This window comes from Typopeltis vanoorti, chromosome 20 (assembly GCF_054136105.1).
Source record: "Typopeltis vanoorti isolate ZY-2024b chromosome 20, IOZ_Tvanoo_1.0, whole genome shotgun sequence".
NCBI lineage: Eukaryota > Metazoa > Arthropoda > Arachnida > Uropygi > Thelyphonidae > Typopeltis > Typopeltis vanoorti.
The window spans coordinates 23,185,117-23,210,881 of NC_143568.1; the positions used below are offsets into that span (position 1 = coordinate 23,185,117).

Consider the following 25,765-nt stretch of genomic DNA (forward strand, 5'->3'; position numbering starts at 1 on the left):
CTGGGGGATCTGCCTTGAAGAACACAGAAATACATCCACTGCCATAACTATGGTTCAGGTCTAACTGACCATGGCTTGGATACCTTGCACAAAAACTTCCATGCTTTAATGACAAATATAAAGTTGAAAGAGACCTTTTTTTGGAATCAGTAGCATATTTAAAAAAACCACCCTAATCTAAATAAATATCGTTGTGTTAAACTTCCCAAAATTTAGGAGACGTTAAGTGCTCCAAGCCGATGCTAAAATTGATTACCAGCTTCCATAGAAGATACACCCCTCTTACGACTTTAGGCTTCTATTTTTTTTTTTCATTTTCTTCTTCTCCTACAAGTTAGGCCTACTGGCCTATTACAAGGCTATCTTAAGTTCTTCTAAGTCGTATCCATCCCGAGGATGAAGTGACTAGCCCTATGCCTCCCCCCCAACAGGGCTGGTTTGCCTGCTGGCAGGGGGTAAAAACCCCAGATAAACTGGAGAGAAAAACTCTGCTGTCCATGCCCAAGACCAGCTAACTTGGCTATGTCTGAGAAAGATCCTTAAGCTCCTCATGTCGGTGAAGGGAATTGAACCAAAGACACTCTTTTCCCAGGCATATGGTTGTGAAGTGCATAGCCACTAGGCTAACTGCGCAGAGTCTTTAGGCTTCTAGTCTAACATATTTCCACTTATTGTTTGTGCCTTTTTTTATGCTGTATCCCAGAAGATGTCTCTGTGACAGAGACAGAATATTAGAATGATTAAGCCTGTGCTTAATTATTTCTTTGTGGTATTTTCATTCTATTAAACCTAATTATAAACTTCCAAATAACCAAATATTCCTTTGATCTCTACATGTTGTTTACCACAATTAAAGCTGACAGTATAATACTAATAGGCTAACTATATATAAACTTACACTTTCAGAAGCTTTTGATGCAAATTTTGTTGCTCCAGTAGCAAATGAAGACCAACCCTAAAATAAAAACATTCAATTCAAATTATATTGCTTTAACAACATACAGTAACAAGAAAATAACTATGTGTTTTGAGAAGGATGCTCACTTTGGGCTCTTGGTGATTTCTTATATCTTAGTTCACACATGCACTTAATATTTGTATGCAAACTGAAAAATGCTAACAAGCCAAAACAAACATCACTATTTATGTAATATACCTTAAAATATATTATCTAATATAGTAACATAGTAACTGGGAATTTGTATAAACATTAAGGATATAAACAGCATATAATGAGATCAACTACTGGTCAACTACTGTTTGCAATAAAAACTATGATAATAAAATTGTATGTTTCGACCTTTATATTATGGTCATTTTCAGGAATACACATAATACACATGAAGAGATACATGGATGTTCTTTATAACACAGAATTATTTTAAAAAATAGAAGGCCATGCATGTGCTAATAAAAACTATTTAAGAAATTCTTAAATTTGTTTGTCCTGACACCTGACAAACCAGCTTACATGCTTGGAAGTTTAATAAAATAACACTGCTTCAGAAGTAAAATAATTTAACTATGCAAAAAAGAAAAGTGGAACAGGCATTTATCCCATTCTTCATAATCAATCAATCTTTCTTTTTAAACTACCTTGTCTCAACCAGAGACAAGGTAGTATATGAAGAAAGATTAATTCACTGAATCAAAAGATTCAGTGAATCCAATTTGCATTCAAAGAGCATTTTTGTTCCTAGCATTTATCTAGTCCAAGAATTTATGGAGCCCCAAAGATTAATAAATCAGCACCTTTGAGACCACTGTGGATGCCAAAGATTCACCTATCTCCAATCTGGTCAAATATTTCTCTCTTCTGGTGACATCACACATAGGAAAAAACAGAAACCTTCATCAAGAACAGCTTACACTGTATTGAAAGAGCAAAGTAAATAGCAAGGAAATAGTAACAGAACCACTTGAACTTCTAATAAGCTCAGATGTTACTAAACTCTTTACAAATGTACCCAGAGAAGAAACTTGGAAACCTCAAGATCTTTTTCCACTAGACTTTTGTGCTATTCAGATGCTATATAGAAAATACTTTCTTTCAGTTCAAGTAGGCATGGTCTTGGTATGTTTCCCATCTTCAGTTATGGCTACGCTATTCATGGAATCCTTCAAAAAAAAGGCCATAAAAGGATAACATCAAAAACCTAAAATTAGGCTAAGACATGGTGATGATATTTTCATCTGGTTAGGTTCAAAGTGAGAACTGGAAGAATTATCTGAGCAACCTACACCACCGTATAAAGTTTACCGTTGAACTTGAAAATCACAGGACATTACCTTTCCTTGACATTCTCCAAGATAAGACTGTTATTCAGTAGACAGAAAAACCAACAAATAATACCAGTAGATTCCTTCATCTTTCTTACTACTATCTCAAGTAGAAGGCACTTTTTTATACAGTAAAACCTGTAGAGTATCCATAACTACAGAATAACACATATGCCAGAGTAAATAACTTTTTTATTATGTAAATATTTCACCTTATGTATCATAAGACATAATCAGTACAACTAATGAACAACAATAGGAATTTAATTCAAAAAACAGTCGTGTGCATGCTTAAATTATAATCCCTCTATGTATACAGTCACATGTTCACGGATTAAAAAATACTGGGCTAAAATTACTTAAATTAAAATATAGCAGATAAATTGTTGAATACAATTGAGGATAACAATTTCCCACACTTTTGGAATAGTGAGACAGTCATTTCGATTAAGATTAGGTCCATGAAGTAAGGCTTCAGCACTTTCTTTTATATAACTGTTCATGTTTATATGTGGATCTATGTAACCTGGCATTTTGCCACTGGATCCTGTGGTTAGCATTTTCGATTCCATGTTGTGCAAGGCCAAATTTGTGAGGTTTGATAAGACAGATGTGGTCTTGATGTTCAGAGATACTTTTATTTATAGAGCTTCCTGTTTGTCCATAGTAAGACAAGTTACACAAATGCAGTACTTGGTATATGCCAGGTAACATCATTGGTGAGAGAGTTGGTCTTTTGAAGAAGGTAGGAAGTTGTGAATTTGGTTGATGGGTTTGTAGGTAGCAATGAGTTTATATTTTTTCATAATTTTTGCCATACATTCATAGATGCCTTTTAATATATGGAATGGAAACTCTGTGGGCTTCTTCTTGTCTAGGTTGATTTGTAGAAGAGTGGTAATTATTTTTTTGGGTTGTTACTGGATTATTATATCCATTTAGTAATATTGCTTCTTTGATAATTTCCAATTCTTGTTTTTGGGATTCTTCAGAATTCAATTCCTGTTGTTGTTCGTTAGTTGCACTGATGATGTCTTATGATACATAAGACGAAATATTTACATAATAAAAAAAGTTATTTACTCTGGCATATGTGTTATTCTATAGTTATGGATACTCTACACTACAGGTTTCACTATATAAAAAAATGCTTTCTACTTGAGATAGTAGAAGGCACTTCTATAGTTAAGTAGAACGCATGAATAATCAAAACTTGAAGGGGTAGCACATGCAACATCTACAGTAATGAAGTTCTTCATTTCTCCATCCATACTCTTTCTCTTAATTGATGATGAAAAGTTTATTTTCCACTTGGTTAGAGTATAATAAATTTAGTTTAATCCTTTATCCAAGTGTGAGCAAACAAAGTTTGCGCCTGAAAGTATCTTCAGGACTGGGTTAAGGTGGTACACACCAGGGCAACTCGTTGCAAAGGTGGAGCAAGCTACCAACACTCCTATCCTAGTATCTCCTATAATGCAAAACACATCTCCTTGCGGATATGTCTATTGTTATGCATTAAGGGAAGGGCCACTACCCAGACCGGTTTCGACCTTTATTGAGGTCTCTTCAGTGGGAGCCAGGCCCAAGTCGAGATATCAGGCAGAAGCATTAGCAGGTCATCTCCACCTATTTGGAGCTTGCTCCACCTTTGCAACGAGTTGCCCTGGTGTGTACCACCTTAACCCAGTCCTGAAGATACTTTCAGGCGCAAACTTTGTTTGCTCACACTTGGATAAAGGATTAAACTAAATTTATTATACTCTAACCAAGTGGAAAATAAACTTTCAACATCTTTCTCTAAATCCAGAGTAATTTATTAAAAAAGGGTGGCACACCATTTGGCAATTCCTATAGGTGGAGATGACCTGCTAATGCTTCTGCCTGATATCTCGACTTGGGCCTGGCTCCCACTGAAGAGACCTCAATAAAGGTCGAAACCGGTCTGGGTAGTGGCCCTTCCCTTAATGCATAACAATAGACATATCCGCAAGGAGATGTGTTTTGCATTATATATAGGAGATACTAGGATAGGAGTGTTGGTATCTTGCTCCACCTTTGCAACGAGTTGCCCTGGTGTGTACCACCTTAACCCAGTCCTGAAGATACTTTCAGGCGCAAACTTTGTTTGCTCACACTTGGATAAAGGATTAAACTAAATTTATTATACTCTAACCAAGTGGAAAATAAACTTTCAACATCTTTCTCTAAATCCAGAGTAATTTATTAAAAAAGGGTGGCACACCATTTGGCAATTCCTATAGGTGGAGATGACCTGCTAATGCTTCTGCCTGATATCTCGACTTGGGCCTGGCTCCCACTGAAGAGACCTCAATAAAGGTCGAAACCGGTCTGGGTAGTGGCCCTTCCCTTAATGCATAACAATAGACATATCCGCAAGGAGATGTGTTTTGCATTATAGGAGATACTAGGATAGGAGTGTTGGTAGCTTGCTCCACCTTTGCAACGAGTTGCCCTGGTGTGTACCACCTTAACCCAGTCCTGAAGATACTTTCAGGCGCAAACTTTGTTTGCTCACACTTGGATAAAGGATTAAACTAAATTTATTATATCTTTCTCTTAATAGATATGGACACAAGATGAGCACCAGGATTTTGCAAATATCTCCAAAGACATTAATAAATAAACTTCAAAGATGCAGTCCCCCTTCCTTATACTAGCAATGTCAAAGGCAAAATTTCTTGCATTCTTGGAAGTCATGGAATAAAAGCGGATTTCACTTCACTATACTAGATCTCCAGATTCTTATCACCAGCAAAATCTCCTCACCCCCCCCCCACACTCAAGAAGCCAGATGAATGTATCGTCTTATCATCAGATGTCTACAAGATTTACTGTCTATGCAACATTTGTTAGGTTGGTCAAATGGAATGTTCTAGAGAAATCTACTTGTCAGAAGCTTATGAACACATCAGAAAGAAAAAGAAACATAGATCTGATTTAGCTTTCTTATGCATATTAAATTATACATAATATGTAACTACCACCCAGCTCATTGGAAATCTGAAGTTCATCAAAAGTCTCACATTTACAGATGTTAGCTGTGATATGATATGGATCACAAAACAACAACACCAGTTAATACACCTGTTTCACATGTTCACTGTTTATTTTAATTTCATCCATTGTATTCATTTTTATTGTTTACTATGATATACGTTATATATCTTCAGCTATTTACTCTTATAAGCAAACAGGTGTACCTGTCATTTCAAAGAAACTGGCTGAGCTACTGAATTTATTAAAGATATTTTTATTTTTTTTAATACATGTTCTCATCATGTGGTCATTATACCAGAATTTTGAAGAACATCTTTACAACCACCAAAACCTAAAACTGTCATTTAAAATAATTTAATGTAAGAGTAAAAGTGAACAAGTGAAAGAAGAAGAAAATACAGTTTCTTGCTACTCCACAACTATGAGACAGAAAGAAAAACTGTACAAAGAGCATATTAAATCCCAATCAATTAAACACGAATCCAAGTTTTAATCTTCCAGATTACTATATAGAAATTTGCCTACTTCCAAGCAAGTACACATTACTTGTACTTGCTTGGAAGCAAGTACAAGTAATGTGTACTTGCATTATACTACCCCCCCCACACACACACACAACACCAGGCATGGGCACAGACTGTTTCAAATTACTAGAATCCTGTCTGATAATGTATTTGTTAGCATGAATGATGTAAAACCTGAGTTCTGTTATTAATCCTGAGAGGTGAAGGTGAACTTCAGAAAACCTAGAATATTGCCCATTGCAAAGTTTGGAGACCTATAGTCACTATAAAAATAATCTGCAGCAGGAGAGAAGCAAACCTTACTATTAGAAAAAGAAACATGCCATTCAGATGGAGGAAGATATTTATTTATTTATTTTTTTTATTTTTTATTTGGTTCTGGTAATGAAAAGTTACCAGAAAAAAATTCCTGAGGCCATCATCAGAGGTAAAAGATGAAATGAAAATTCCAAGAATTTGGTTGGTCCTTATTCAGTTAGTTTATCAGTCCACCCTTCCACTAATCTTCTAGCTCTAGCACTGCATCCTAGCTTTCTTCTCTCCCCCCATCCACAACAATTTCCACTTTTCGTTAACAGGAAATTGTTAGTGGGAGAGAGAGAAGAGAGCTGGGATGCAATGCTAGTGCTAGAAGATTACTGGAAAGGTGGACTGATAAACTAACTGAATAAGGACCAACCAAATTCTTGGAATTTTCATTTCATCTCTTTCCTCTGATGATGGCCTTGATATAAAGATTGAAATAACGGGTTTTAATATTAAATCTTGTTCATTCTCTCTCGCACACACACACCCTTCATCAAAGAAAAACAATCATCTACCAAGAATTACTTGATTATAAGACTTTTAAATGACAAATCTACTATAAATACTTAAAACTAATGATGAAAGAAATACAATATAATTAAAGTCAAATCTCAAATATGAGCTTGTTAAAAAAATTAGAAGCATAAGACAAGAATGAAGATGATAAACAACAACATAAGCTGGAGTCCATTAAAAGACCAGAGATTATGTATCAGTGAACAGATGAACTAAAGATGGACTGGGCAATCCAACAATTCTAAATTTTGTCACCGATCATTTTGTGTCCCGTTATTCTAATTATCATTATTTATTTTCCCATTATCTGAGGGATGTCATATCCTGTCCACAGAAATGCTCCTTCTACTACCCTGTGTTGTTCATCAGTATTAGTCACATTCAAGTAAGTATTTTTTTCTTATGTCACTCCCACCCACAAAAAGTAGTAAACTTATCTTTTTTTTAATGACAACCTATAGTACATTAGTATCGTGGATGGGTAAGAAGAAACTTGTTCACATTTAGTTTGAAGAACTAAGGATTCTATTATCTGAGGAACATAAGATGGAAGACTATGCCAGCTGGCAAAAGTAGAAGGAATAAATAAGGAGGAGGACAAATTTGTTCTGTGGATTTGGAGTTGAATCATGAAGGAGTGTTGAGCAGTTGCTGCATGCATTTCAATAGATTTAACAGAGGTTTACATTAGTACCATATGGCTGGACCATAAAGGTAGTGCCTTTTCAAGTTCCTTTTACCCAATTCCCTTTCAGTTGCAGTATGAACTATTTCTGCCCATTTGAGTGCCTTGTAGTTTATAACAATTGTAATTTGCTCTTTGAAGATGCTGGGTAGAAATTCAGCGAAATATTATCAATTTAATAAATTATTTATTTTATTCTTCTCATGTTGTTATTAATATTATGAAGCACTTCTATGAACTGTACTGGAATATTTGTGATGATTTGAAAGTAAGCATGAGATAGCATGGAAATAACAAAACATTTTGTCAAGGAAAGAGTTTTCAAAAATGATTTTACACCAGGAAGAGCAAGAAAACAAAGTACAAGCTTTTTTGTTGACCCCAACAAATATTTCTTATGCTGCTGCATATTAAAATGAGTCACCTGAAAGCAATGGACAAAAAAAAAAGGACCTGCTGCAATCTAGTAACCACAAAATGCTCTTTCGAGTACAAATTTTAGGAAGGTAAATTTGTTGGGCCTCAAAATAGAGAAATATTTAAGGATGACATTTAAAAAAGAATTTCATTGAAACAAAGATATTAATGGAGGATTATAAAGAACTAGGTGATCTACTTATATTAAAGTCCCAGAAGATAGTTGACTAAACATTACTGAAGATTCACTTTCTTCATTCTTAATTCAACTTCTTTTCCTGAGAACCTTGGTGTAGTGATGAGCAGGATGAACAGTTCCACAAAAAATCATGATAATGGAGAGAGTTCTTCTTGTTTGACCGTAGTAGGCTTGATGACGGTCAAACAAGAAGAACTGTGAATATCCGCATCAGCGAACATAAACGATACGTCCGGAATTATCATTATGGGAAGTCGGGCCTAGCAGACCATGCTCTGGATACCCCTGCACACAGGATCAACTGGAAAAACACAAAAGTACTACACAGAAACCCCCATATAAATCAGAGAGATTGTTCTTAGAGGCGACAAAAGCCCTAAAACACACTCCAAATCTCAACAAATATGGCTGTATTAACTTGCCGAAGATCTGGGAGACAATCATATTAAGAAAAAACTAGCACTTTTCTAGGACTCTAGTAATATATGATAGCATTTTTTTTTTTTTTTTCAGATAGAGGGTGCCAAAATCAGGACTCTAGTCTTTGTGTTGCTGCTACAATTTTGTTGAAGTACACCATGTTGTTTTAGTCTCGCGTATTGTGACAAACAGTGTTTTTGTGCTCTGAAGATGCTGGTTATAATACTAGCGAAATATCAGCATCAAGTTAATAAATTAATTATTTACTTAGTTTCTGTGTTCTATTATACCGTTAAAATAATAAACATGTTCAACGAACACATAAGTCTGTCCACATGTTTAAATTATACATAATATGCGACTACCAGCCAGCTTATTGGAAATCAGAAGTTGATCAAGTTCTACATTTTAGAACTTGAATTTTAGATTGAAACAGATTGAATTTTAAATCTTGAAGTAGAATTTTCAGACAATCTAACCCCCCCCCCCCCCCTCCCCCTCCCCCATATAGTGCATGTTAGTACTTTACAGTACTAACATGCACTATATGATTACAACTTTGTTGATGGAACTTATGTTGATGTTTAATGGAGAAAACATATCTAGAAGTAATAAGTAATTAAAATTTATTGAGCTAGTTCATAAGTCAACATTACCAAGGCATCTTCATAAGCAGATAATAAAACTAAGCATGTGCATGCAGCACACCAGCAGGAGCACTGATTTCAAATGGCTGGCTCCTTACAGTTCAAACTGGTGTCCTTTATAGATATAGTAGTGGAATCACACTGAAAGTCTCAGCATGATTCCACTGATTTCCACTATTTTTGACAGTATGATATTGCTGAATTTATTACCATTATTATTAACACAAAACTTCCATGGAGTAAAAAGACTCATCAAGGGTGGTACACATTGTTACACAAAAAGCCATCAAACAGTGCTTTAAACTCATTCAATATATACACATTCCCCGAACTGTAAGTAATACACTCTGCTCACCAACCGCTCTCCATTCAAACAACCTGCTCCTTATGCTTCTGTTCACACCCTCTTTATACAGCTTCCAGCTATGTCTGCTTGTTCTATCCCCTTCTCCCATCAATGAAAACAAATCTTTCCACATTAATCCAGTAGCAACTCTTTGCCAACTTAAAAATGCCTGAATCATATCCCCTCTCTTCCTCCTATTCACAAAACTTTGTAAACTGCATTCTCTCAATCTGTCATGTCCCACATTCCAAAGACCAGTTACCACCTTAGTCTTCTCTTGATCCTTTCTAATATATCCTCATTACCATGAAAAACAAGGGGACCAAATCTGTCCACAATAATCCATCTGAGGCCTGTTGTTGGAAGTCTTTCCACTTTGTTATACTATAAATTAAAGATACCAAGAAATTATATACTTGATTTAATTCTTTATCCAAGTATAGGCAAATAAGTTTGTGCCTGAACTTTTGGCAACTCGTATATGAAAATATGACTTCTGCATTACTTTAACCTTGGTATCACCTCTGGGTCTGACTCCCACTCGAAACCAGTCTAGGTAGCGACCCTTTCCATTATGCATAGCATTATACATACCCGTAAGGATATGTGCTTTGCATTATGGAATACTAAGGCAAGTGATGTGAAGTTATAAGCTTCTATATACGAGTTGCCCAAGTCCTGAAAATAGTTTGGGTGCAAACTTGTTTGCCTACACTTGGATAAAGGCATAAACGAAGTATATAATTTCTTGGTATTTTTAATTTATACCATTTGAGGCCTGATCAAGGGCTTATACAATATAGCCTGATCAACTTCAGATTTCCTTTATATAATAAAGCCTGATCAAGGCTTTATTTCTGTATGTTAAAACCCTCTGCATCATGCCATAACATGATGTGATAACTTCACAACTTGTTCAATGTAACCTTGAAACTTTGATCATTATCCACCACCACTCCAAGATCTCATTTACTTAACCACCTCTAAAATTTTCCCACCAAGTGTATACTCTGCATCCCAATGGTTCCCACTTAACTCTCCCAGTTAAGTGGGAAACATTGCATCACCTGCAAACAGTTATATATCACAAGTTAAACCCATCCCAATATCATTAATATACAAGCTAAATAATAATGGTCCCAAAACAGACCCATGTGACCACTAGTGACTTTTCTCTTCCAGGATACTGCACCCCCATACACAACTTGCTGATGCATATCTGAGATCAGTTGCCTATCAAACTCACTAATCTATCATCCAATCCAATCTGCTTCAGTTTAATTACCAACTTGTGGTATGACAATCTATGAAAAGTTTTGTAAAATCTAAGTATATCACTATATATGCACCTCCCTTGTTCAATACATTTATCACCGTGTTATGGACATAAGTTGGTAAAATATGCAAACAAAACGATGCTGACAAGCACAAAGAATACCTGCTATCAATCCACTTTTGTATTCTAGCTCTCATCAACCTGTCCAATACCTTAGCTATAACCCAGATGTAGATTGGCCTATAATTTGTAGCCTTTGCTTTATCACCACATTGAAGTAAAACACCTTCCTTCCGCACCTTTGGGACTTGTGCTGTTGCAGGACACTTGGTGAACAGGGGAAGCAGGCTAATGCTGATTCCCCTGGAACATTCCCTTAACACATGTGGTGATATATCATCAAGTCCTATTGCCTTATTGATATCTAGCTTACTTAACTCCTCATACATCTCTTGATCACTCACCAGTAAGACTTCTCTTATTTCATTCTCTACAAATGGGCTTCTCCTGATTTTACACTGAGGATGAAACACCCTGATGAATTGCTCACTGAATATCTAGGCTATCCTCTGCAGCAGTTACCAATATACCACTTTCATCCATTGTAAGCATCTTGCCATAACCATTCTTCATTCTACATGAAATTTGTCTAAAATTAGAGTTGCAAGTGGAAGAATTCATCGTAAAATATTAATACCAGAATCACTTAGGTTTAATATTTTTATTTTTAAAATTTTTGGCTAAGTTTTATTGCTATTGTCAATACAGTTACAGGAAAACTGTAAAAAGAACAACAATTTAATTGAGAATGTGTGATATTATGTAATATTACACTATAGGCTGCAAGAGAATATAGTGCACATAATATCAATTATGTGCACTAATAACTGTATTGATAATGGCTATGAAACTTAGCCGAAAATTTTACAACTAAAAATATTAAATGTGATTCTAGTATTAATATTTTATGATGAATTTCTACTCTACATGAAACATACCGAATAAACTCCCTACGTTTTTTTTTTTCTTTTTCTTGGCGTGCTTCTCTAATTTCTGCTCATACTGCGCTTTTGCTGTCCTTGCCAAATGAGTCACTCTCCTGGCCTGGTCTTTATACTCTTCATCATCATCATCATGTATATATCAAGGATTTAGGCTAGCATGGCCTGATCCAGCCTTAGAAGTCATCGTTGAATCGTTTAAGAGGACATCCTGGTTTTCTTTTTCCTAATTGCTTGTACTTTAAGGCTTGTTTTGGTAATCTTTATGTTTTCATCCTTTGAACGTATTCTATCCATTTATGTTTATATTTTTTTAATTTTTTCTATTACTGGTTCTTGGTTTAATTCTTTCATAATGTCTTCATTTCTTTTGTGTTTAAATAGGGTATACTTTGCAGTTTTTCTCATAAACTTCATTTCTGCTGTTATTAATCTTTGTCTTTTTGTTTTATTGTCCAGATTTCACTTCCATTCATTAAGACTGGTAGGGCTAATGTATTATATACTTTTAGTCTGGTTTGTTTTTGAACGAGGTTTGGTTTAAATATAGAGTTAATTATACCTATTATTTTTAAATATTTTGCAATTTTTACGTTTATATCTTTTTCATTTTCATATATGATTGTACATCCTAGGTAGTTAAATGAATTCACCTGTTCTAAGATCTTGTTATCTATTACTATTTTAGTTCTTGCTGGATCATGTCCTTTAAAGGCATGTTTTTCTAATTTCTGTTTTTGATTTTTCTGTTGATATTATCATTCCATAATCTTCGGCTATCTTATTTAGATTTAAAATAGCTTTCTGTAAGTTATCTTCAGAATTTGTAATTATTTGGTCATCAGCAAAAAGGAGAGTGTTTAAGTTCACTGTAGGAGAAAGTTTAATTCCTTGATGTAAATTTTTATTCCATTTTATTATTATTTCATTTAAGTAGATATTAAAAAGAGTTGCTGAGAGGGGACATCCTTGTCGGACTGCTTGGTTTATCTCTCTCGTATATGATAGCTCATGATTTAATCTTATTTGTATTTGATTATTTTCATATATACTTGTGATAGCTTTTGGGATATTATTTGGTATTTGTCTTTCTTTTAATATGTTAAATAATATGGTTCTTTTAACTTTGTCAAATGCTTTTTCAAAGTTAATAAATGCAATATGTGTTTCTAACTTGTATTCTCTTCTTTTCTCTATTATTAATTTTAGGCAAAATGTTGGGTCTATACATGATCGTCCTTTTCTAAATCCATTCTGTACTCAACTGTTAATTTTAAGAACAATGTATATTATTATATTAACTAAATAACTTTAATTAATACTTCCAATATTTTGGTAATGTTATATTACCATCTTCAGGGAACATAAAAATTAATGAAATGTGCATGCAGGCACTAACACTGAGCAAAAAATGGCTGAAGAAAACAACTGAAGTCAGTCCTAGAGTCCTAAAAGGTGCCCAATTTGGCCGACTAGGCCAAATTGGGTATTAATCTTGGCAGTTTGGGCTGAGGTTCTAAGACTGCAAGTCTCATCCAAATTTATTTAAGTTTGGGGAGTTTTTTAAGGCTGAGACTGATTCTAAGAATAATCTCTCATATTTAAACTTGCTGCGGTGTAGTAAGGATGCTTTCTTCCAATGTATTTTATGGCAGGCGTCCAAGACATGGTCAGCAAGTGTTGAGTGGCTATAACGGTAGAAATGGATATAATTCTTATGTTCAGATATCCTGTTATTAGCAGTCCTGCCTGTTTGGTCATAGCAAAATAGTTTACAACTACAAGGGACCTGGTAAACTCCGGGTAGGTCTAGAGGAAGTGGGAGAGCAGATAAGAGATGCCAATTTTTGATATGGTTTGTAACAGGTTGTCAAGTCATATTTTTTTAAGAATTTTGTTAACTTTTCAGAAGTACCACGAATATAAGGAATAGTGACAGATTTAGAGTAGTCCTTCTTGTGGAGGGGGTTGGGGTTAACAGGTTTTAATATTTTTTTGAATTTTATGGGGGTTGTATCCAATGGCTACAAAGGTGTTAAGAATATGAATAAGTAAGGTAGTAAGGGCATTGTTATCTGAACTGATTAATTTTGCCCTGTTATATAGGGTTTTTATAATACCATATTGTTGGGAGGGGAGGATGGTGTGAACGCTGGTGAATGTATCTACCTGTATGTGTAGGTTTTCTGTAAACTGAGAAAGCCAGGGATCCATTAGGCTGGCATGTAATCAGAGTATCTAGGAAAGGGAAATTGTTATTGTTTTCTTTTTCTAAGGTAAACTGGATATTGGGGTGTTGATTGTTTAGGTGTGAAAGGAAGTTTTTGAGTGTGTCTAGGCCAAATAGCGAACACATCATCTACATAGCGTAGCCAAACAACAGGTTTAAGTGGGGCTGAGTTTAATGTTTTTTCTACGAAGGTCTCCATAAAGAAGTTGGCCAGAGGTGGGGAGAGTGGAGAACCCATGGCAGTCCCCTCTATTTGTTTGTAGAATTTTTCTTGCCAAATGAAATAGCTTGAGTTCATGGTGAACTGAAATATGGCTAAGATATCGGGAGGAAATACTTTGGACCTCATTACTTGGATGAGGTCCAAAGTATCTTTGAGTGGGACATTGGTGAATAAGGAGGAGATATCAAAACCACATCCAAGGCAAATTTCCAAGGCATTTGACCTCATCCAAGTTAACTATTACTTCAAAGTAATAGTTAACTACAGTTTTAAGTGTACCTATAGTGAATCCAATGTGTAAAAGGTGTAACCTGGTAAGAGCAGTCCTTTTTATATTTCAGCGTGAAGAAATAAAAGTTAGCTCCGCCTGATATATCTTAACATTAACTGTGGCATTCTACTAAAAATAGCCAAAGTAAAGTGTTTTCCCCCTTGAAATGATAAATGCCTCATAATTAAATTAAGTGTTTGTTGACTAAGAGTGAATTAGAGAATTCAACTTTAAGAATAATTACTGTAAAATTCTGGAACATTGAACTATGTAAACCATTTTCAATTATTCGGAAGAATATAGAATTGACAGCTGAATGTTTGATGCCCAATGTATTATGTTTGTTATGGGTGTTTGAAAACTAAGTTGATGTATAAAAGAATTGAATTATCTCATTGAATAGAGACAAGTTGTGATAATAGTATTTAAGCATTGAAGAATAAGATCTGTAAATTTTAAATTTAATCTTTAAACCAAACCGAGTGGCTATTAGTGTCTCAGAGATATTTTGAATATTGTTCAATTTAGATTATCTTGCTTAGAAAATTATGCTTAAATGTACATGTTTTATAACCCTGTATTAAATGTTTATTTTATTGAATTCAATTTGTTGTTTGCCTGATTTTTCTTCATTGCACCGCTCGTAAAATTTATTCGAACCTTGCGGAAGCCTTATATGATATTAGTAACCTCGGCCTGTAAAAGAAGATTATATAAATGTAGTTGAAGGTTGATTCCTCTATTTCACTTAGCGTGAAGAAATAAAAGTATGGAGCTTTTATTATACTGTGTGGCACAGTATAATAAAATTTCTCCATATTTGGATCAGTAATCAACCAACAATTAAATAAGAAAAAAAACCCAGATAATTTAAATAAGAATAACGTTCCAACAAAATGGCGGATTCAAAGCCAGGATGTACGATCCAACAATCTACATACTATCCTTGAATGGGATGAGGACAACCTTGTCATGTTCAATACCACCAAAACACAATCTTTCCTCTTCTCTTGTAAAAGTAATCTCAGCTCATATTTTCTAACTCTAAGTAATACATAAATCATCAGACAAAATCAGATCTCTTTGTTTTGACTAATACCTCTAGTCCCTCCTGGCATAAACACATCACATTGACAGCCTCCTCTTTTTCATTCAATCTCTATCTCACAGATAAAATGTTTCGGCACAGTATCTATGTCAGATACTTCTATGGTCATTGCCCTGCTGAACTGCAACCATCATTCCTCCACTTTCTGTTGCACCCATTAATACAAGAGCAGCAGATGACCAACATTCTTCTACTGTGAAACTGCAAAAACACTAAACCTGCTTCTCCTCTGTCCTTTGGAACAATCTTCCTCATGAAATATTTCTAAACAACTACAGCATGCAGATAATTAATAGCTGTAGTGAAACATACTAAAGTAATATGAATATGAAGAGCCAAAGGCTTCAATTCGGCGACATATAACTTGTTTAAGTTAAGGGATATTACATCCCATATAGTTTCTCAGCCGAATAAGAAACTCAAAGAGTTTCATGCCGAATATAGTAGAAACTATGTAAAGTTCGGCGATTCCAAGCTTAAGCAAATACCTGGATACTGCCGCAACTGACCCTAAAGGTAGTGCAAGCTGAGGCAACTCGTGTCAAAGGTGGAGCAAGATCCGATCACTATTCTTGATATTTACCCATAATGTGAACTTAGCTCCTAGGAGCTGTATTATTGTTCGACATTATGAGAGAAGGTCACTACCCAGACCGGTTTCAACCTTTATTGAGGTCTCATCAGTGAGTAGGCAGACCTAGTTAATATCAAGTTTGTAGCGAACAGAACTTACAACCCTTCTACGAGTTTTGCCATGAGGTGTCCTAATAAATTATTAGATATATGAATATGAAGAGCCAAAGGCTTCAATTCGGCGACATATAACTTGTTTAAGTTAAGGGATATTACATCCCATATAGTTTCTCAGCCGAATTACGCTTGGAATCGCCGAACTTTACATAGTTTCTACTATATTCGGCATGAAACTCTTTGAGTTTCTTATTCGGCTGAGAAACTATATGGGATGTAATATCCCTTAACTTAAACAAGTTATATGTCGCCGAATTGAAGCCTTTGGCTCTTCATATTCATATATCTAATAATTTATTAGGACACCTCATGGCAAAACTCGTAGAAGGGTTGTAAGTTCTGTTCGCTACAAACTTGATATTAACTAGGTCTGCCTACTCACTGATGAGACCTCAATAAAGGTTGAAACCGGTCTGGGTAGTGACCTTCTCTCATAATGTCGAACAATAATACAGCTCCTAGGAGCTAAGTTCACATTATGGGTAAATATCAAGAATAGTGATCGGATCTTGCTCCACCTTTGACACGAGTTGCCTCAGCTTGCACTACCTTTAGGGTCAGTTGCGGCAGTATCCAGGTATTTGCTTACGCTTGGAATCGCCGAACTTTACATAGTTTCTACTATATTCGGCATGAAACTCTTTGAGTTTCTTATTCGGCTGAGAAACTATATGGGATGTAATATCCCTTAACTTAAACAAATACTAAAGTAAGTTTCACAGCTTACACGTGCAATAAAAATTATACAGAATTTATTCAAAAACTCCAATATATTTTATCCAACATTACATGGACATTGTCAGGAAGATAGACCATTAAATACCTTCAAAAGACAAATCAAAATGAGTCATAAATGGGAGAACAAAGGTGGCTATGTATGTTGGGAACAGGTTTAAATTTCTTCACTGTCTCAATGTGTTTTTTTGATTGTTCATACTACAACAATCCTATCAGCTCTCTCTCTTGTTTAATTTATATATTGTATTTATCAACCATAAATTTATATTTTTACCCTGAAGAAGCCAAGTAATCTGTGCTGAAACTAGTCAGTTTCTTTTAATTTAGTATGTAATTTTTGCAATCCCAACAACCAATAAATCCAGCTTTTTTGTTATTAACCTTCCTTTGGAAATGGCTAAATACAGACTTGCTTCTATTCCATATGGTAAACTCTAGACAAGCAATAATGATAATAAAGACAGTATAAGATGTGTATTAATTCTAATACACAGGGATCTCCCCCCACCACCACCACTTCCCAGGGAAGTGAGCTGTTCTTGGTACTATGGTCACTTATGCATGGTCTACTAACTACTTACATTCTCCTGATGCAAATGCCTAATCTAATAACAGAAATAATTTCAAATAATTCTAACTGGAATAAAGGCCTTCAGCCTCCATTATTATTCAAAATCTCCAAACATGATCCAGGCCTTGGTTTTTTGACAGGTTCTCTGCCACGGCAGAAAAAAAAAAAAAAAAAAAAAAAACCAGCATATCACATTCACCTTATTACAAAGGCTTGAAATCAAAACTCAAGTTTCATATTCACCTTACACTGGATCTTACAACAGCTGCAAAAAAATTTAAAGAAATCCAAATCTGACTTAAGATCAAATACAGAAATCTTATCTCTTCTCCATTAAAGACTGGGTATTTTGTTCCCTCACCAAAGGCTATTGGTTGCAATTTCTACTTCTCCAAACTTCCACTTTTTTTTTATAACCAAATGGTACCATCAGCATCATCCAAACATCACACTAAACTCCTGGTTAGTATCTTCTAATTCCTGCATAATGATGATATTCTCCATAACTATTGAGAGACCTGAAGTGAAGACAATGGGAAGATAGTTTGATGACTGACATTAACTAACCTTTTTGGAAATGGTCGGAATATAAGTGCTGTAGGATAGATGAGTATAAATAATTACCAAAATAATATGGCTGCTCATTCCAGAACACAACATTTCACTTGGAAATTGGATTATCTGCTATCTAAGTTGTTCAGGCCTCCATCCTGCCCTTCCCCTACTTCCCCTAGAGAAGACAAAAGGAAACATGGAGTGACCTGATTATATAGTGGAAGGTAATTAGCTGCAGTCCTTTATGCAGAATTCGAAAACCACTTTCACTCATTCAGATGTGACAATGGCAGAAGTTGATCTCCTCCATGCTTCAGCATGCCAAATCAGTCCTGCTAGAGAACTAAGGTTTAATCACAGTGAGAGATTTTGAATGGAATGGAAATGAAGCTATTCATTCTAGAATGTTGAAAGTTTATTTTCCACTTGGTTAGAGTATAATAAATTTAGTTTAATCCTTTATCCAAGTGTGAGCAAACAAAGTTTGCGCCTGAAAGTATCTTCAGGACTGGGTTAAGGTGGTGCGTACCACCTTAACCCAGTCCTGAAGATACTTTCAGGCGCAAACTTTGTTTGCTCACACTTGGATAAAGGATTAAACTAAATTTATTATATTATGCTATTCATTCTAGTTAGAATTTTTTCTGTTATTTAATGAGAGACAGAGAGGGAGAAAGAAAGTAGATTAGAAGAACAAAATTAATCAAATCATGAAAAAGGAGAAGTGAGACCATCCAGGTTAAGGATGTTCCACAGAAAACTAAAACTTCAGATGAGATCATGGTTTGTCATTATATAAGTGGAAAGCTGTTATCTACAGCATATCTGAAAGAAGAGATGGTTAAGAAAAGATTAAGGGCATTGAAGATGGTTACTGATATTCTAGTGGATAGATGGATAATTTGTTTTAGGTCATTACTAACAGAAAATACCTCAGCATCTCTTCCAGAATGATCAGAGAATTGGGGGTATCTGTAAATAAAGTTTTTGTTTGCAATACTTGGCCATTTCTTTCACCTTGATCAGTAGAGTGGAAGAAGGGAAACCAGTTTGTGCTGTGGACTGCATCAATAAAACAATAAAAATGGTGAATGAATACTAAAAAAATGTAGGAAAGAAATTTTGAGCTTGAGCTACAGCAAATCAAAATAAAGGGATTCTAGGTATGCCATTCTCTGACATAGTATGAGTATATTTTGCCAGATCTGAAGAATATACATGTATGATACTAAGTGAGGGAAGAATCATATAAAGTATAAATTAAATATGAGGGTGGTCTGAAACGTTCTTGGCCTTGATCATAGATGACAACACTATCGGCAAGATTTTTTTTTTTTCTAAGTTGGTACATCTGTCCTAAGCATCCATGTGAAATTGCAAGTCATTCTATTCAAGTAGTTTGTTCTACATAGCAAAAGTATAAAACAAATTTTTGTTCTGAAGCAAAAGTGTTGTCTGTATCCCTTGAAATTGATAAAATTGAGTATCGTGCAGTTATAAAATTCTTAGTAAAAGAAGGTTTAATGCCAAAAGAAATTCATTCAATGTTCATAAAAGTTATGGGCACTCTTCTCCTTTGTTTTCGACAATTAAGAAATGGGCTGCTGAGATTAAACATGGCCGTACCAGCCTTGAAGATGATCCACGTGAACGATGTCCAAAAAGTGTAACAACACCAGAAATCATTGATCAAGTGCACAATATGGTATTGGATGACCGGTGAGTCAAAGTGTGTAAAATTGCTGAGACCAAAGGCATTTCAAAAGAACATGTAGGATATATTTTGCATGAAGAACTGCACATGAAAAAGCTTTGCGCAAGATGGGTGCTGCACTGATCAAAAACGCACTCGCATGAAAATCTCTGAACAGTGCTTGGAACGTTTTAACAAGAATAAAACTGATTTTGTACGTCGATTTATTACTATGGATTCACCGTAACACACCAGAATCCAAACAGCAGTCAAAACAGTGGACAGAAGCCAGTTGTTCAGTGCCAAAGAAGACAAAGTCAGTTCCATCAGCAGGAAGGTCATGACATTGGTGTTTTAAGATGCTAAAGAAATTTTGTTTATTAATAATCTTGAAAAGATAATTAATAAAGATAATAACAAAAAATTATAGAATTGAAATATCCATTTCAGTTCTGTAAAACAATAACCAGGGAATATTATTCCAATCTTTTAACCAGACTAGACAAAAAAAAATTCGTGAGAAAAAGACTCAGTCTGCAGAAGAAAAATATCATCTTTCATCAGATGATGAAAGATGATAAATTGCTGACAAAGGTGTTTTGGCAATGGGAAAATTAAGGGATCTGCACTATGAATTGTTGGAACATCCATCCTATTCCTAAGATTTGGCTCCCTCTAACTTCTATCTCTTCCCAAAACCCTTCTTGCTGGTCAGCTTTTTCTTTGAATCAAGAAGTGATTGCAGTTGTAGAGGGGTGTTTTGCAGATCTCACTGAGGGTCACTACAGGAAAAACTTCTATGAACTTTGAATGAATTTCTTTTGGCGTTAAACCTTCTTTTACTAAGAATTTTATAACTGCATGATATTCAATTTTATCCATTTCAAGGAATACAGACAACACTTTTGCTTCAGAACAAAAATTTGTTCTATACTTTTATAGAACAAACTACTTGAATACAATGACTTGCAATTTCACATAGATGCTTAGGACAGATGTACCAACTTAGAAAAAAAAATCTTGCCGATAGTGTTGCCATCTATGATCAAGGCCAAGAACTTTTCAGACCACCCTCGTATTTAATTCATAATTTACAGGATAATGGCGCTGGAGCATAGCTGGAATAAATATATTAGTTTTAAGGGCGATTATGTTGAAAAATAAAAATAATTTTGAAATTATAAATTTGGTTTTTCACAGTTAGGCTGAGAACTTTTCAGACCACCCTTCTAAGTGCTGATGTCCATGCTAATGCTATAAACGTGATGATGTTAATGCTATAAACAATGCCAATATGGAAGCATATGTTTTGTAAGTATTATTGATGTTGGTGTTTTTTTTTTTTTTTTTTTGGTTTTTTTTTTTTTACAAGATTTTCAACTAAGCTGCACTATGCCTATATTTATTTATGCCATCCTTCACGGTTAGTGTTGGATAAAAGTTAATTAAAAATTGGGACATTCAGTGTCCACAAACAGAGATAACTGTAGATGTCTTCCACATAGAAGAAATCCAGTCTTCCATTCATGTGTGGCCTTGACATTGTCCTCCCCTCACATACTACTTACAGAACCACTTTACTTAAATGGGGAAGTTATTATCCAAAATTTCATGCCAGCTGGGGCGTCGCCTGGTTAAACAAGGCCCCCGTTGTTTTCGCCAGGGAACCAGGGCGAACAGCAAAACGTCAGCTAATTAAACAAAAAAATTCACCTACATCAAAAATTTACATCATTACTAACTTCCTATCTACAATTTATCTCCAAATCAGTCAGTTACTTGTCAAGACTCCAACATTATCCGATCTTATATTTCTATCGTCTAAGGCACTTTGTACCATATCAATCAAACCTATATTTTGATCTTCCTTGGGGTCGTTTTCCTGCCAACATTTTCCTGGCAGAGAACACTTGTTTTGCTAATCTTCCCTCGCCCATTCTATTTAAGTGACCATACCACCTGAGATTAGCTCTGCTAATGCATTCCTGGATGCTGAACAACGTCAAGTTCTTTTTTAATATCCTCGTTTTTAATATGATATTGCCATTGATGCCATCTGTTCATATCCCAAATCTTTCTCAGGACTCTCATATCTGTGGTCTCTAGTCTTTGGTCAAGTGTTTTATTTCTGACAAAACTCTCAGATCCATAAGTTAAAACTGATTTGAAAACTGTCTTGTATACAGCTAATTCAGTGTTCCGACTAATTTCTCTTTTATTCCATATGAATTTATTCAAATAACTTTCTACCATACCAGCTTTGTTGATTCTGTTGTCTATTTCCATATTTAATTTCCATCTAATAAAAATTGTGCTTAAGTAGCTGAAATGTTTTACTTGTTCTACAAGATCTCCATTCGCAACGCAGTTGACATTTTCAATGATTCTACCTATTTTCATTGTCTTTGTCTTTTTATTTTTGACCTCAATACCATATCTATTACAACAGTTATTCAATTTAGTCGGGGAATCTTGCAGACTTGTAGCTGATTTATTTAGAAGTATAACATCATCCACATAAAGCAAAGAGCTGACATTAATATCTCCAATTTTGATATCATGTTTAATACCACTTTCCTTCATAATGAGATCCATATGGATAATGAATAACAGAGGGGACAATGCACATCCTTGTCTCACAGCAGAATTAACATTAAACCACCTTCCTGTACTTCCTTCAATTCTAACTGCTGACTTACAACTCAAATAAAGACTAAGTATTGCTTGATATAATGCCCCATTGACACCATATAACTGTATTGTCTTTTTATTTTTGACCTCAATACCATATCTATTACAACAGTTATTCAATTTAGTCGGGGAATACTAGTCTACAAGTCTGCAATTTAGTTGCAGACTTGTAGCTGATTTATTTAGAAGTATAACATCATCCACATAAAGCAAAGAGCTGACATTAATATCTCCAATTTTGATATCATGTTTAATACCACTTTCCTTCATAATGAGATCCATATGGATAATGAATAACAGAGGGGACAATGCACATTCTTGTCTCACAGCAGAATTAACATTAAACCACCTTCCTGTACTTCCTTCAATTCTAACTGCTGACTTACAACTCAAATAAAGACTAAGTATTGCTTGACATAATGCCCCATTGACACCATATAACTGTAGTGTATTGAATAGCTTATCTCTTGGCACCTTGTCATATGCATTTTCCAGATCGAAAAAACTCAAATACGGATCTTTGTTATATTCCCATGATTTTTCAAATATTTGTCGTAAAGTGAAGATCTAATCCTGACAGACTCTATTTGGCCTGAATCCAGCTTGTTCTTCACCAAGCTTTTCTTCCACAAATCTTCTCAATTGTTTCTCAAGTATACTTGTATAAATCTTGCAAGGAACACTCAGCAGGGAAATACCTCTGTAATTCTCACATTCAGTTTTATTTCCCATTTTATATATATATGGGCACTATGAGAGCTCTGCTCCAATCATTGGGAATTCGTCCCTCTGTCCATGCTATCTGAACTATGACTATGCAGTGCAGCCACTGTAAGACTTTTATACCACCATACTTCAGCATTTCTGGTCAAATATCATCTATTCTCGTAGACAGGCTTAAAAGTCCTGATGGTGCCCTCTAGCTAGAGGGCACCATCAGGACTTTTAGGAGAACAATAGCTTCATCTCTTCATTCCCAGTTACTGTGTTTGTAGTGCCTACGTGCACGTGCTTTTTTTTGTAAGTTCCTTTAGAAGATGGCAATGTGACATTGCCGAAATATCGGAAAATGTTTATTAAAGTTTAATTTAATTTATATCCTTAACTACGTTGTTCAATTTCCTTAAGTGTTTTAATAATAAATATCATCTACTCCTGCTGCCTTTCCACATTGCAAACCTTTCATCACTTTTTCTACTTGAAGTATAGATATGTATTCCCGACTGTATGCCTGTTGAGTGTTTTTTACCACTGTGCTATCACTGCTTGTTTCATTTAGCAATTTTTCAAAGTAATTACTCCATACTTCAAGGAAATCCTTTTCTCCCGTTTTCATGTCACCTTTATCATCTGCAACTCCCTTTTGCAGCACTCTTTCCTTCATTTCTAAGCTTCTTCAACAACCTCCAGAATATTCTGCCACCTTCTTGATATTTATTTTCTACGTTCTTGCCAAGGTCCTCCCATGACTTTGGTTTAGCTAGTTTTACAGAGTGTTTCGCTTTCTTATATTTGTCTCTGTATTCTCCAAGATCACAAGCTGATTTAATTGCCAGGAAATTTTGATATGCTTTCTTCTTTTCCTTCACTGCCACTTTAACTTCCTGTCCAACATGGAGTTCCGATTTTTCTATCCTTGCAGACAACCTCACCACATGCCTCCCCAGCTGAATCAATCAGAGTTTTCTTCAACGCTTGCCACTGAATCTACAAGGTTTGGTTCCTGTTCTCAAACTCTTTCATTCTTTCTTCAATCATGTTTGTGTGTTTTAGTCTACAGTTCACATCTGAGAACTGCTCAACTTTTATTCACTTTAAAACTTTCTTACATGTTCTTCTTTTCAACATGAAATTCAATTTTATCCTGCTCAAGACTAAATAGTGATCACTTCCAATTTCAAATTCTCTTTACACTCTAGTGTCTTGAACAAGGGAGAAAACATCACTATCAACAATAACACAGTCAATGAGACTTTACTTATTCCTTGCCTCTTCTCTTCATGTAAATTTGTGCACATTTTTATGTAGGAACATGGTGTTAGTAATAACCAGTCCATGTCCTGAGCAGAAATCCAACAGGTATTTGTCATTAATATTAGCTATTATAATACAGCTATATCGCCTGCTTCAGTTTAGGAGTACCCCTGTTTAAATGTCATTGGCTATTTACTCATGGGTTCTTAGGGCATTATGAGTGTAGATGTACTAAAAAGTATATGTAGCTTAAGGAATAGAAATTGCACATACCTTTTTCTGGGTGTTGTGGCTTTTCCTAGGTATGTGCAATTTCTATTCCTTAAGCTACATATACTTTTTAGTACATCTACACTCATAATGCCCTAAGAACCCATGAGTAAATAGCCAATGACATTTAAACAGGGGTACTCCTAAACTGAAGCAGGCGATATAGCTGTATTATAATAGTTTATAATGAGGAGTAACATGGGAGTTTTCCCAGAAATAATATACATTAATATTAGCTTTGCTCTTTTCTCCAAATTTTTCCAAAATATTTTTGAATGTCTGACAATCATTTCCTACTCTGCTAATTATATCCCCAACAAAGACCAACTTTTCCTTTTTCCAACAAAATGGTCTCCCATTGTGTCAGTTGCTTTCTCTAAAGCCTCAAAAAATGCCTCCACTTCTACCTTAGTAGAACTTAGGGAAGTGGAGGAATTTTTTGAAGTATCTTTCTGAGCAATTCCTCCACTTCTACCTTAGAACTTTCTGTGGGACCATATGCACAAATAAGTCTCATTGTCCAATTTCCCATTCGCATATTTTCCCACATCAAAAAACTTGAGTCTGCCTGTCATTCAAAAAGATTAGCTTCGTATTTAGTATTGAATACTATGGCTACTCCTTCTTTTCCTTGATTGTCATTTCCTGAATATAACATTTTGTATTTATTGCTCAGAAAGATCTCACCAGATTTTGTCTTTTTTTTGTTTCAGTCACCTCTATTATGTCGATCTGGTACTTATCTAATTCCGAAGCTAGCTTCATTTCTTTGCCGTTCAGGCTTCTTGTGTCGATAGTACTGATATTTAACTCTGGTGATGTTGAGTTGGGGTGTGTTTTCAGATTTGTTCCAGTAGCTGACTTTTTGCTGTTTGCCCTGGTTCCCTGGCAAAAACAATGGGGACCTTGTTTAACTAGGCGACGTCCCAGCCAGCATGAAATTTTGTCATGTTGTACCATCATTTTGTATTTTGGTTTAATCCAATAAGAATACAATTTGGTCAGCTAAATCACAAATTGCCAGATGATCCTCATTTGTTCTATATCCAGGTA

General features: G+C 35.1%; 1 protein-coding gene across 3 annotated transcripts in view; it reads right to left on the bottom strand.

The window, feature by feature from the left end:
- ArfGAP1 (ADP-ribosylation factor GTPase-activating protein 1) overlaps nucleotides 1–25,765 on the bottom strand; it is a 320,099-nt gene that overhangs the window by 177,848 nt on the left and 116,486 nt on the right. For all 3 annotated transcript variants that reach the window (XM_090409895.1, XM_090409893.1, XM_090409894.1), the window contains one exon: nucleotides 899–955. In XM_090409895.1, coding sequence (XP_090266021.1) covers nucleotides 899–955 — 57 coding nt within the window. The remainder of the gene's footprint in view (nucleotides 1–898; nucleotides 956–25,765) is intronic.